The sequence below is a fragment of the Glycine soja genome, chromosome 11, assembly GCF_004193775.1.
Source record: "Glycine soja cultivar W05 chromosome 11, ASM419377v2, whole genome shotgun sequence".
In the NCBI taxonomy this organism is placed as follows: domain Eukaryota; kingdom Viridiplantae; phylum Streptophyta; class Magnoliopsida; order Fabales; family Fabaceae; genus Glycine; species Glycine soja.
The window spans coordinates 25,983,535-25,996,833 of NC_041012.1; the positions used below are offsets into that span (position 1 = coordinate 25,983,535).

At 33.5% G+C, this 13,299-nt stretch overlaps 2 protein-coding genes across 3 annotated transcripts; one reads left to right on the forward strand and one right to left on the reverse strand.

Moving 5' to 3' along the window:
• The first annotated feature begins 773 nt into the window (after positions 1-773).
• LOC114374520 lies at positions 774-1,413 on the forward strand. Its single transcript, XM_028332177.1, has one exon. It carries the CDS (start codon positions 898-900, stop codon positions 1,174-1,176), a length of 279 nt encoding a protein of 92 aa, XP_028187978.1. The 5' UTR covers positions 774-897; the 3' UTR covers positions 1,177-1,413.
• A 3,980-nt stretch (positions 1,414-5,393) lies between these two features.
• Positions 5,394-12,384, reverse strand: LOC114372877 (phosphomethylpyrimidine synthase, chloroplastic-like). 2 transcript variants are annotated; one of them, XM_028330434.1, is made up of 7 exons: positions 12,239-12,291; positions 10,268-10,375; positions 9,304-9,626; positions 9,047-9,174; positions 7,579-8,405; positions 6,488-7,158; positions 5,394-5,633 (listed from the first exon to the last, which is right to left on the reverse strand). In XM_028330434.1, the coding sequence occupies exons 3-7, from the start codon at positions 9,612-9,614 to the stop codon at positions 5,624-5,626; spliced, it is 1,947 nt and encodes a 648-aa protein (XP_028186235.1). In that variant the 5' UTR covers positions 9,615-9,626; positions 10,268-10,375; positions 12,239-12,291; the 3' UTR covers positions 5,394-5,623. The 2 variants fall into 2 exon arrangements, with proteins under 2 accessions (XP_028186235.1, XP_028186234.1); XM_028330433.1 differs by lacking the exon at positions 10,268-10,375 and having other exon boundaries at positions 12,239-12,384.
• Positions 12,385-13,299: the final 915 nt, after the last annotated feature.

The following is a 13,299-nucleotide window of genomic DNA, read 5'->3' on the forward strand; positions in this document are numbered from 1 at the left end:
ACGCCTTGTGAAAATAACTAGTCTGACTATTGGTTAGACATTAGGCATTCTTGCTACACAAAAACAAAATCGTGCTAATCATAGTAAAAGAAAAACAAAAGTTTCTTTTTTCACTTGAAAATAAAAAAGGATTAAAAGCATAATTAAGAAAAAAAGAGCCTAGACTTTTTTTTCATAGGTCTAAAGCTACAATTTTTCCTTGCTGTTGTCTTGGACTCAAATGAAAAAGTAGAGGGCATTGTTTTGACCACCATTGGTACACGCAGCACAAGATGAATAATTTCAATATTACTATTTCATAAAGCTAATATCGATTGCAAATTCATATGGCATAAGAATTGTCATCCCTAATTGATTTAGGGATTCACAATCCATATTAGTTTTACAGAAAGATAATATTGGAATTGCTCATCTTATAGTGGCTGTATTAGCAATTTGTAGGATACGCAAAGTACTACCCCAATGGCAACTACAGTGAGACAATGTTCAACCGAAAAAGGGGTGGGAAAAGGCAACGGATGTGGTGCATCCACATGTCAAATTCACAGCCTCATCAGGCGAGTGTGTGAGGATGAACCCCCCAACCCAACTTGCCAGGCATAATTTTCATCTTCTTATTGTGAAAAATTTATGTACCAAAAAAAAATAGCCGCAATCAGGATAAGACACTTGTGGAGAACTCGTGCTATAGTGTCCCATATCACCATTTATAGCCCAATCCAACGGCTCACATTCACTTGTGAGGTGGAGCCACAAGAGAAGATATATATTATCATATTACATAGACACACTTTATTCTTCGAAGTTCACCAAAACTTTGTCCACCCCATCATTTGTCTTCTCAATTCTCATCACTAACACACAAGTGTGCGTTGTAGATTTCTCAGTTTGCAACATATGGCTTCCATCATCATGTCATTTGCTCCAGCAACTGGTAGAGTCTTTGCAGCCACAGCAGCAAAGGGTGCTGGTGGAAGCAAAGAGAAGGGTCTTCTTGATTGGATAATTGGAGGATTGCAGAAGGAAGACCAGCTGGTAGAGACTGATCCTATCCTCAAGAAGGTGGAGGAGAAGAATGGAGGCACCACCACCACCACCACTGGCCGCAACAAGAACTCTGTGGCAGTGCCACAAAAGAAGAAAGGTGGCTTTGGAGGCCTCTTTGCCAAGAACTGAAGCAGCAGTGATGATTTGTTATTTACCTGTTTTTACCTGTTTTCTTCTGAAATGCTTGCACTGTTGTCTTGTCCACTTAGATTCCAACCACCTGATCTTATGGAATACTTTATTATGTCTGGCTCTTCTGGGTCAATGTATTTACTGAACTATATCGATTCCTTTTGGATCAGTTACCTGCCAGGTACAATCTGTTAATTGACAATTTGATATATTTGGATTTTTTTTGGTAATTTACTTTATTTACCAACTTGGCCTTTAAATAAAAAGTGTCTTGTTTCTGGTAATGTGAGCCAAATTTCAATCTTAAAATAGAAAAATTTATTTCATTATGACTCACGAGGAGGGCAATAAGGAAAGAAGATAGATAAATATTAAGTATTAAGTAGTGTATGTCAACATAGAAGGACTAGCCAATACTAATTTATTTGTGTCTCTTACAACCGAAAATGAGGAGTATGTAGGTTTTGCCGCTAACCAACAGGAATGTTAAATGAAATTAAACTTTCAATGACAAAGTCTTGATAATTCATTGTAAATGAACCATAGTAAAATCATACGATTAGCTAAAAGCCTTAAACACTATTTTATTGTTGCTGGTCTGTGTTGGAGATATCTTTAAGAAAATAAACGATTGTATCCTATTTTGTTTGTTAATAATCTCAAAATGTTAACTTGCCATTCAGTAAATATTGTCAAGTCCCAATGATTTGATGGAATTTACCCAAGTCCTGAAGTTTTAAGTTTTAACCTTAACTAACTCTTATCCCATGGACAGGAACATATGGATGGAATCTTCTGTTCTGCGTTTTGACTCTAACGTTGGACTCAGTTAACCTTCGCACAGTAGCATTATCATCCCTCTCAAAATGAACAGCATAAAATCATTCAGATTTGATGCTTGTCAAGAAACTCTTAATCATTAATGTAAGACCATTACTCAATTTGCAAACAGTATGAAACTATTAATTCACTTTCATGCAATGTATGTAAAGTAAGATTAGGTGTTTCTTACAACTTCTAAATATTGAGACCCAAATCCTATGCTCCAAAGAGAATGAGTAGCCCTGTTATGCAAATTAAATTCCAATAGATCCAGAGAAGAAAGAAAATCCGAACGTGAGACCTATTAAATGGTTTTAAACAAATATTGCTAATTAAAGCATGTGCGCGGTTGAACTTACGATATTGTGCATAATTTATCATTTAAATAAATGACGCAGGCCGGAAAGAACCAATGCAAATATACTGAAATTCTAACGTACTGTAACAGCTGAAATGTAATGCATGCTGTTTGAAGCTCATCAAAAGATGATACAACTTATTATGTTTGTATGGAGACATATATAGTACACATATGATATATTAAACAATATTCTTCCGGTGACATCATTATTATTTTGTAAACCTTAACACATTCAAGAGGATAGACACTGAAATACAGTAGCAAGCACTCCTTAATCTTTAATTTCACAGTCTATGATTCAAAGTTTCGTAAAAAAGTATGTGGAAATTCTTCTCCTGGTGTTGCGGTTACAGAATTTGATCTAGAAAAGGAGGAGTGGATGAACTCAATGCAGTCCTCAACTGCTGCTGTCCTATAATAATCAACAGATACCCCAATTGGTTTTGATCTTCCCATGCAAGACGGGCCTCGGTTTGAAGATTTTCTTGCAGACCTCAAGCATATAGCTTTTGTCACTTTATCTGCAACATCCTTCAGAAACTCAATGGGGGAAAACTCAGACTGCCAAGGAAGCCTGAACTTGCAGCTCCTAGTGTTCTTTTTCCTGGGCAAGTTTGTTTTCTCAAAGAAACAGCCTATGTGACTCATTGTGTGTTTCTCTTTTCTTTCTTTGCATAATCATCATAGTATTATATAAAAAAGAGGGAAAGAAAGCAAGAATATGTGTGAAGTGATGTGATAACAGACAAGGAATTGTAGGTAAGACTCAACAACACAGTTGTTGTAAAGGTTGGAAATAGGAAATAAGGAAAGTCTTTGTGTGCTTGAGTGAGGAAATTAACCATAATTACCGGGTATGAAGTAAAGGTTTTGTAATAATCATGTAAGTACCTACAAATATACCTTTACCACACATACTAGGAATTCTTTAAAAGAGGTCTTGTAAACTATGTACTTAACTACTTATACCTTTACCACGTATCTTGATGATGAAGTATGTGATAAAGGTGTAAGTACCTAATGTCATCACCTTTTACATGATTATTACTAAATCTCCTTTAAAAAGTATCAGGTATGTAATACGTCATGCAGTGAACTTGATATACGTACATTTTTTTTTCAGGAAATGTTAACTTTATAGTTTTGTTAAAATGTTAGAGGAAGTAATTTGAACTCATGATTTTTTTTCTTTTTTCTTTTTCCTTCAACTAACAAGTTAATCTTATAATTTTTGAACTTGATATGAAATATACAAGATTATTGAGAGAATTATGTAACTATGAAACTAGTCTTCAATCCAACCATTCACATTTGTTTAGTGGTGTTTTATAGTTTTTGTTTTTTTGTTTTTGGCTATAGAACAAAACTTTTTTTACGGTTGAGATTGTGTATGGTTTTTTAAAAACTGTAGACAATCTCAATCCGGAACAAGTACATATGGTGTGTGTAAGTGTGTTTATCTTATGAGTAAGTTTGTCATGTAAGATCTGTGCCAAAGGTGCAAAGGCGCGTGAGAAAAAGGTGGGTTAAGGAGGTAATAAAAGAAGAATACGTGATGATAGGTTAAAGAGAGTAAAAACAAAACTGAGCAGATACACTTGCTCTCTCTATTTCCTATTTCTGATGCACTGCCACCCATTGACTGAGTATGTAGGCATTGTAGAGAACAATTTCATGATGCTTTACTTAGGCAAAGACACACCTATGTGGGTCCCGCTTGATACCTGCGTGTGCCTATGTCTAAGACAGGTATCTATCTATGTAAGAAAAAAAATCAGGCGGAGGGGTATCTAGGTAGAGTAATAAAATTAAACAAAGTAGCAACATTTTTTATCTATGCAAAAGTCTACCATACAAAAGAAAGTAATTCGTTTGAAGAATAATTTATTCATTTCAAATGGAAGTTTACTCATTTCAATACACTAAATTGGAACTTTGGCGTGACCATGGAATTGCATTGGGTTATCACAACTTTATGCCCAGGAAATTACACAAAATACTTTTGATAATTTCTTAACAAATGATCGTTGGAATCCGGCCAGTCCCCACTTAAAAGATTGGCAACTAACAATGTTCTGATGAATATTTTGGTTAACATGATCATCATTTTTAAGAATACCATTATTCTGGATATTATAGCTAATATTTTTGCAAATCAACCATGTTGTTAATATTAGATTGGAGTCCTTCCAATTTATATTGTTCATTATCATTCCAGAGACCATGTTTACCAATTATCAGATTTCAACTGGTGAGCATATCTCAGCATGGGAGGGGACAACCGGCTTTCTCCACAAACATATTTTCAATCAAAAAACTTAATATCATGTGAACTAGATTTTGTCTTTGGGTCCAGCATTACTAATGGAAGTTAACCCATAGTATAAATTTATCATAAGGTATAATATTCATACAAATTTTGATATGTAAGATTAAAATAGTGTGTGTACTCAGTCTTATAGTTTTATTAGTGGAAACTTTATCTTTCATAAAAAGAAAAGCTAGCAACATTGTACTTTTCTTTGTTTCCCTTAAGTCTCCATAAGATTCAATCTTGCTCAAGGCATAGCTTGATTATAAATGTGCTTGTTTCTCTCAAGGGAGATTCCAAAAGAGATACCACATTCTTTATTATTAAGTGTTGTTAGCGTTTCTCCTCTCATATATTAAGTGAGGATGGATTTTATGTTGCATTGCAACTTATAAGATCTTTTTACTTTAAGAGCAGTAGTATACTACTGATGCAGATCATGTAGTATAGTATACTCTTCCAGTTCAACAACTGTGACCAAATGACATGGCCAACATGTATCTGCTGCTTCCCAGATTAGCTATAGTCCTAATCGCGTTTACAACACGATCATCCTGTAGAAGCATGAAAATGAGAAAAATGCAGGCTCCCTGCGCGCAGGCATCACCTTGATCAGGTTCGAAGGGACTATCACAGCCTGATCTGCTAGCATCCTAGCTTGATAGCCGGAGCTCGTGCAGATTCAGGCACCCCTTGTGCATCTATGGTGTTAATAAAATAGCCCAAAAGATAAAGATGGCATTGAACATGAAACTAGATTGCCAGAGCAGTTTATTGCTGAGAACTGAATAACAAAACACACAAGTTGACTAAAGACAGATTTCTTAAACCATAGACATTCATCACAAACAGTACTCGTTCTCCTACTCCTAAGGCTTGATAATGCTTCTCCACACTCAGATAAGCCAGTTGGGAAGCTAGCTACAAGTTCTTCCAACTGATTTGCTCCATTAAGTAGTCCTGCAAAATAATATGCAATTAGATATTCCATCTTCAGCTGACAAACACCTAGGCAGGTCAATGGTTGGCAAACATTTTCATGAAAAAGTGAGGAATTAAGTCTGTGGGATTGATTGAGAAATGGTAAGTGACGCAATAAACTCACGAAGCCCCTCCACCCTCTAGTTATTGATAAAAAATAGTTCAGAAGGTGCCAACGAACTTGTAGTACACTTTGCACAATCTCACTTCTTTGGAGAAGTCCTTTGTGGAGGGGAAACCCTTAGAGGAGAGATCTCTCTCCTATTTTCTATTCTTTCCACTGTATTCGATAAAATCCTTCCTTTCTTTTCGATATCTATTCTTGGTTCCTAAGAGATGTCCCAAGGGCATATACTAATTCAACTTATTGTAACATTAATTCAATTGGTAAGTCATAAAAGTATATGATGAACAATGAATGTGGAAATATATATAGTTCACCCTCATATAGTCATCATGAGAATAGAGAGTGAGCCTTGATGCAACAGTAAGGTTGCTATCTGTCTAGTGGCATGGGGATCAATATCAAAGGTTCTTATTATGGGAATAGCCTTTCTCCTCAGAGATAAGATTGTGCAAAGTTTAATAAACCTCCTCAAACCCTCGATGGTGGGATCCCTGTTCACCCACTACCCTTTTGTAGTCAAACCCAAGCTTTGTGCAAGCAATGAAGTGGATTATGCCATCATATTCTATATGAGATTTTCTACTCAGTTCAAGTTTATTATTAGCATATTTATAGACTTCTGATTCACAGAATGCCATTATAATCCATGCCAAATGAGAAAAGGCGCATCATATTAAAAAAAGTGATACATTTTATTTAACCTTACCTCTTGGTTCTAACGTAAGCTTCTGGCAAGTAAATCTCTCCACCAGCTTCACCATGTTGCTCCCCACTGATGGTCTTCTTGGCAGCTTGAAATTCAGCACTCATAGCATCCATCCCACGCTGCAAAGCTTCATCAGTTCCATAGCCATGTTCCGCAGCATACTTCCTCACATCCTCTGTAATCTTCATAGAGCAGAATTTAGGGCCACACATTGAGCAGAAATGGGCCACTTTCGCACCATCTGCCGGTAGGGTTTCGTCATGGAAGGACGTGGCTGTCATCGGATCCAATGACAAAGCAAACTGGTCCATCCATCGGAACTCAAATCTTGCCTTGCTCAATTCATCATCCCAAGCTTGAGCATATGGATGGCCTTTGGCTAAATCAGCAGCATGAGCCGCAATCTTGTAAGCTATAACGCCAGCCTTCACGTCATCCCGGTTTGGCAACCCAAGATGTTCTTTTGGAGTCACATAACAGAGAAGAGCTGTACCAAGTGCCCCAATATTTGCAGCACCAATTGCAGAGGTGATGTGATCATAGCCAGGGGCAATATCAGTAGTCAAAGGACCAAGAGTGTAAAAAGGCGCTTCACTACACCATTCTAACTGTTTCTGCATGTTTTCAGGAATCTTGTGCATTGGGACATGTCCAGGTCCTTCATTCATCACCTGTAAAGTAACTCAAAGTAAAAAATAAACCCCCATCATCTTCAAAGATATATTGATGGTAATATCGCATCAGATGATGATCGTTTAACAAGGGGCCCAACCAAAAATCTTTATAAAAAAAAACTTTGAGCATTATATTTAGTTTTACAAGGTGGCCCAACCAAGAACTTCATTAGCCATCGTACCAGTGGTAAAATTCAACAGCAGTTTCAGTACACCTTTCCTAAGTAATGGATTATTAGTCTATTACCAGTAATTCTAATTGTTCATGCTGAAGAATTAACAACTAAAAGTAACACAATAAATAGACATGCAAACATTGTGATGTCAAAAAAAGAAGTTGAAGTTAAAGACTAACTGATTGCATGTTGCCATAAATTTATCAGTATCATGCAATAAAGAAAGTTTGATTTGTATCACCTGTACATCCTTCTCCCATGCTCTACGGGTCAATTCTCCTTGTGTCAAGAGTTCGGCGAACTGAGCTGTGTCATTTGCATCATAGATGGATCCAGGTCTTAGCCCATCACCAATGGATAGGGCCACATCATACTGATTGCAGATGTCAAGTATCTCATCCCAGTGCTCATAAGCAAAATTCTCTTTGTGATAAGCTAAGCACCACTTTGCATGAATAGACCCTCCTCTTGAGACTATTCCTGTCATGCGCTTAGCCGTTAATGGAACGTATCTCAGAAGAACTCCTGCATGGATGGTGAAGTAATCCACACCCTGCTCAGCTTGTTCAATCAGGGTGTCCCTGAAAACCTTCCAGTTAAGATCCTCAGCAATCCCATTAACTTTTTCAAGTGCTTGATAAATAGGCACAGTCCCAATTGGTACAGCAGAGTTGCGTAGGATCCACTCTCGAGTTTCATGGATGTGGCGACCAGTCGAGAGATCCATGGCAGTATCTGCTCCCCACATAGTTGCCCATTGAACCTTGTAAACTTCCTCTTCTATAGAGCTTGCAACGGCAGAATTCCCAATGTTGGCATTTACTTTTACCAAAAAGTTTCTTCCAACTATCATGGGCTCTAACTCCAAGTGTTTCTTGTTCGAAGGGATGATAGCACGTCCACGAGCAACTTCTGACCTCACAAACTCTGGGTCAAGGTTCTCACGAGTGGCACAGTAAAGCATCTCCTCAGTGATGATTCCTTGCTTAGCGTAGTACATCTGAGTGAATCTTGGATAACCCAGTTTCTCCCTCCTATCAACCCACCCTCCGCGCAATTTTGGGAGTCCTAATTATCAAATCCATGGAAACAAATCAAGTAGATTAGTGTAAATTTCCAAATCTTAGTGCAAGTATACATAAAAAGCAAAAATTAGATTCTTCAATGATAGTAATAAATACTATTCCATTACTTTGAGGTTTTGTTCAAGATTTCTGGTAATATAAGTCAGGGTAAATTAAAGGAGATATATATATATATATATATATATATATGTATATGTGAATGAAAATCAATAAAAGGAAATTCTACAATGGAAGACAATCAGAATAATTTGAGGTGGCTCAACGTTAAGCTAGTCGCTGGTAATCTGACAAGACAGTTTGAACCACCTTGGATAGGCAATAGACAATACGAGTGATTGAAGAAAAGAAAAGACAATTTATCTAACATGCACAGAAACGTTATACAATGATCTCAGCCTAGTGACTATCAAGAGAATCTGCAAATGTTGCTAGACAACAGCAGAAGACCACGACGAAAACAACAATATCTGAGAATGTATCTATGAAAGGAATTATAATTGTTTCATTCACTCACTAAAAATAACTATTTATTAGCCCAACATTAGTCACAAAAAAAATAAATGTACTACATTGTACAGATGCTAGATATAAAGACAATGCACCAAAAGAGTTAGTTATGCATACCTGTCCTTGGGTTTACATTTTGGGGACCGCTAGTGTCATAGGTATCAAAGTGTCCTGCTTCCCCAGACAGGTGAACTCGACGAAAGGGAACTTTGAGCACATGACCAGTTTCTTCATGAGTGACTTCCCTATACACATGATGGATCATACATTAATTGTACTGTGAGTTGTGTCCATATATGGCTTGGAAAGCCAAATTATCTGTAATCAAATTTAATTAACAGTATAAACTAATGAAAAAAAAAGATAAGGATAACCTGTGTTCTTTGGTGCTCTTTGGAAAGCACTGTTCAAATGAAGGAAGAGGAAGAAAATCTGGAGAAGCAGGGTCAAGAGTGTGCTTCTTTTGCTTGGTTATGTCTGAATTGGTAGTTGGGGGATCAAATGTTAGGGTGGCTCTAGGCACCAAGGAAATGGAAGATGGGACAAGTTCCTTCTTCCAAGCACTTGAAGCACGACCAACAACATCGAACCCAGACAAGAAGGAAGAGCTTGCAAATTTCGATTGAGAAACACGGTTGCCACTGTTGTAAACAACTGATGTCACATTAGCATGAAGTGATGCCATCTTCCCGCGAATCTACATTATTTCAAGTTTTGAAAGACAAAATTTAAGTTAAATTACAACAGGCATGCAGTGATTATAATGTCTAGAAATATTTATCTCTATATGCGGCCAAACGACCAAACAGCGGCAATTTGTTTTGTAATTTATCTTTTGGAGGTAAATTTTAAATTAATGATGGGAAAGTCGTAACTCTTAACAAATGTTACTAATTATGAATTGAAAGTCGTAACAAATGTAATTTATCAATTACAATTGTTATTATTATTTTTAGATTGAAATTATAAATAATTTTATGATTTTTTTTTAAATACAACTTTAAAGTTCTAAAATATAATTTTTTTATTAAAGTCATAAATGAATTTATGACTTCAATTTTTTTAAAATATATTTTTAAAAAATATCATAAATAATATTTTATTTAATATTTTATATATTTTTATATATTGTTTTATTTATTATTTTTTATTTTTTACTATAGTTAAGGATTATTATTTGTTTTGTAAATTAAAAAATTAATGCAAAAGACTTAAATTTAAATAAAAAAATTTAAAATATACATTTAAATGAAAATTTTAAAATATACTTCATATATTCATATCAATCTGACTGACTGGATGAATAGGTGAAAATATTTGTTTTGCTCATCAGCTCACCTGAGATCACTTTCGTAGAAAATTCAAGTCTTCCTTCTACTTCTTTATCATATAGGTCATGTATTTGTGGGGCAAGGATGTATATAATGCAGTTTCACACCCATGATTCTAACACCAACAAACATCCTCCAATATCAGATTGTAAAGGTTTTATCATCCGATCTTAGAGCTCGAAAGAAGGAGGAAGCTAGTATTGTTACACCTCAACTATAATAACTTATCTTAGTAAAATTTGATGTTCAAGAAATTATAAATACATAGTATATTTTAATTATTTATTTAAATTTAAGTCTTTTATATTATTTTTTAATTTACAAAATAAATAATAATCCTTAATAATAGAAAAAATATAGAAAATATAGAAAATATAAAATAAAATAAAATAAAACATACATTAATTTATTAAATAATTAAAATAAAAAATTATTTAGATTTTTAAAAAAATATATGTGCAAAATAAAATTAAAGTTGTAAATTCATTTATACTTCAATAAAAAAAATTATATTTTGTCACTTTAAAGTCATATTTTAAAGAAAGTTGAAATTTTAAAATATTTTATGATTTCAATGTAAAAGAAATAGAAGTCGTAATAGATGTAAGTCTTTCAATTCAGAAATCATAATATTTGTTAATTTAAAATTTATCCCAAATGCTAAATTGAAAAAAAAATTACCCGTATTTGATTGTTTGCCCTCTATACGCAATAGATTTTGTCAAAAAATTAACTTCATTTATGAATTTTCATTCACATAGCTAGTCATTTAACTTCTCATTATGATCTTCAAATAAGAAAGCTTCCTAGAAATGGAATATGAACCTAACAAATTTCACTTCAAAACCTGTGATAGTGGTTTTTCATCATATTTATGGAATTGTTAAAAAGAAAAAAAAAAGGATTTAACTCCTCTAATGGATGCACTTTAGAAGATGAAGTGTCAATTATCCTGAGTGACAGAAAAATCAATGTATACTAAATTATGAAGCTGTTGAAAAGGTAAAGTGCTGAGTTGTAATCATTAGTTGAAAAATATAAAAAAAATTATGTATAATATAAGCTTAAATATGTTTTAAACTTTTAGTCCCTCCAAATAAGACAATATTTATTTTTAGTCCTTTAAAATAAATTATCTCTTTTTGGTTCCACGTGTATGAATATCTATTATGTGCTGTCCTTGTCCTTCGTAGAAATGGTCTCCTTTGGTCCCTCATTTGTAGAAATAGGGATCTTATATAACACATTTCCATAGAGGGAGAGGGGCTAAAAGAGATATTTTATTTTTCAAGAACAAAACACAAACATGACTCTGTTTGCTGGAACTTAAAATATATTTGACCCTATAATAAAAATATTAAGTTGTTAAAAATCTACTTCAACAATTTTTGTAATTAACATTATAATTTATTATTCAACAACTTCCCCTTTTAAAAAATGCACACACCATCTTGGCCTCTTCACTTGAGAAGAGGCAAATTCTTTAAAAAAACAAAAATAAAAAACATTAGAGAAGTGAAATATTCTATTCTAAAAGTAGTAAAAAATTGGAAGTAATGTAAGATGATCGTTGAAGTTGAGAGTCACGACCTCCAATCTAAATATCACTGTAGATTGTTCCGATTCTCAAATATGCTTTTTAGAATGACAAAATAACATTTAAAATCTAAAATAACTCATGCAAAATCAGAGTCAGGATTCTTCCATCTTAAAAATGCAGAACAAGACAAAGAAACAGAGAATTTCAAACCATATCTACCATGCCCTCTTCATTACAACAGCCCTTTTTTTATTCCAAAATATATTTATTTACGACAAACAAACATCCCATGATGAAAAATTATTAATCAAGACAATCTCAGAAGAAAAAGAAGAAGAAAAAACACATATATGAAAAAAGAAAGACATCAACTGACAGACACTAAAACAAACTTAGGAAACATGATGACACGACCCAAGTTGGATGAAAAGAGAGAACCTGAAGGAAGAAGGGTTGATCTTATCTGCAATTATGCAATGAAGCAGTTTGAGTTGTGAAGTGAATGGTTGAACACAAGCGCTGCATTATATAGAGAGTGGCAGATAGTAGTATGAAGCAAAAGTGGCACATGCCGTGTCTCTCGTGACTCGGACTAAGATATTTTTTCACATCAAATTATCAAACCTCCTTTCGTTGATAATTGGTAACACCACCCCCACCTATGATAAGTTTAAATTTTCAATCGTCTTAAAATGAAATAAATATAAATACATTTGTAAGTGTTTTTTAATCTAAAATTTGTTTCAAAAAAATAGATGCAATATAAGTTATAATTATTTGTTGAAAAAGTCATCCATTAAAATATAAGTAGTTTAATTAAATACACTCATCACTTAAACCATTTAGTGCATTTGAAATAAAATTTAAATTAACTAACTTAATTATTTTTATTGGTTTTGATTAATTATATATTTATGTTATATATATATAAATTAAGATGAAACTATTTTATTATTAATTAATAGAGTTTAAATGTCTTGTATATACACGATAAAATAATTGTCATCGAATCATAAATATGTAACTTTTAAAATAATTACCGTACATGAGTTGTTGTGATTAGATGATGTTAAAATTATTTTGCATTGTGAAGGCATAACTTAATTTTTCCCATTGAGTTTAATGGTATTTATTGATAGTGTATATTGTTTAATAATAAATTATTGTTGATATAACTTTTAAAGTGATTCTCGTAAAAATCAACAAATTAATTTATTATACATGATGGATTCTGATTAGATAATAACGTAAATTTATTTTACAAAGTGCATAGCCTATTTTCTCTTAATGTTTTAATAACAAAAAATATATTTTGTTTTTATTATTGTGTTTAATATCAATTAATCATTAAATTTTTTTTCTATTGTATCCTTAATTATTTAATGTGGAGTTAGGATACTAGTTAAGGAATTGACAAATAAAAAGTTTTTATTGTTATATTTCTATTGAAAATCATATAGAAGTGTATTGTTGCATTTTTCAATTAAAATTTCTACTCC

Bases quoted from the DNA above. Each gene is read 5' to 3' on its own strand.
- LOC114372877 (XM_028330433.1), bottom strand. From the start codon at position 9,614: ATGGCATCACTTCATGCTAATGTGACATCAGTTGTTTACAACAGTGGC. The intron at 9,175-9,303 runs GTTATCCTTATC...TCATGTGTATAG, and splicing joins AAGAGCACCAAAGAACACAG to GGAAGTCACTCATGAAGAAA. The intron at 8,406-9,046 runs GTATGCATAACT...TTTGATAATTAG, and splicing joins AAATGTAAACCCAAGGACAG to GACTCCCAAAATTGCGCGGA.
- LOC114374520 (XM_028332177.1), top strand. From the start codon at position 898: ATGGCTTCCATCATCATGTCATTTGCTCCAGCAACTGGTAGAGTCTTT.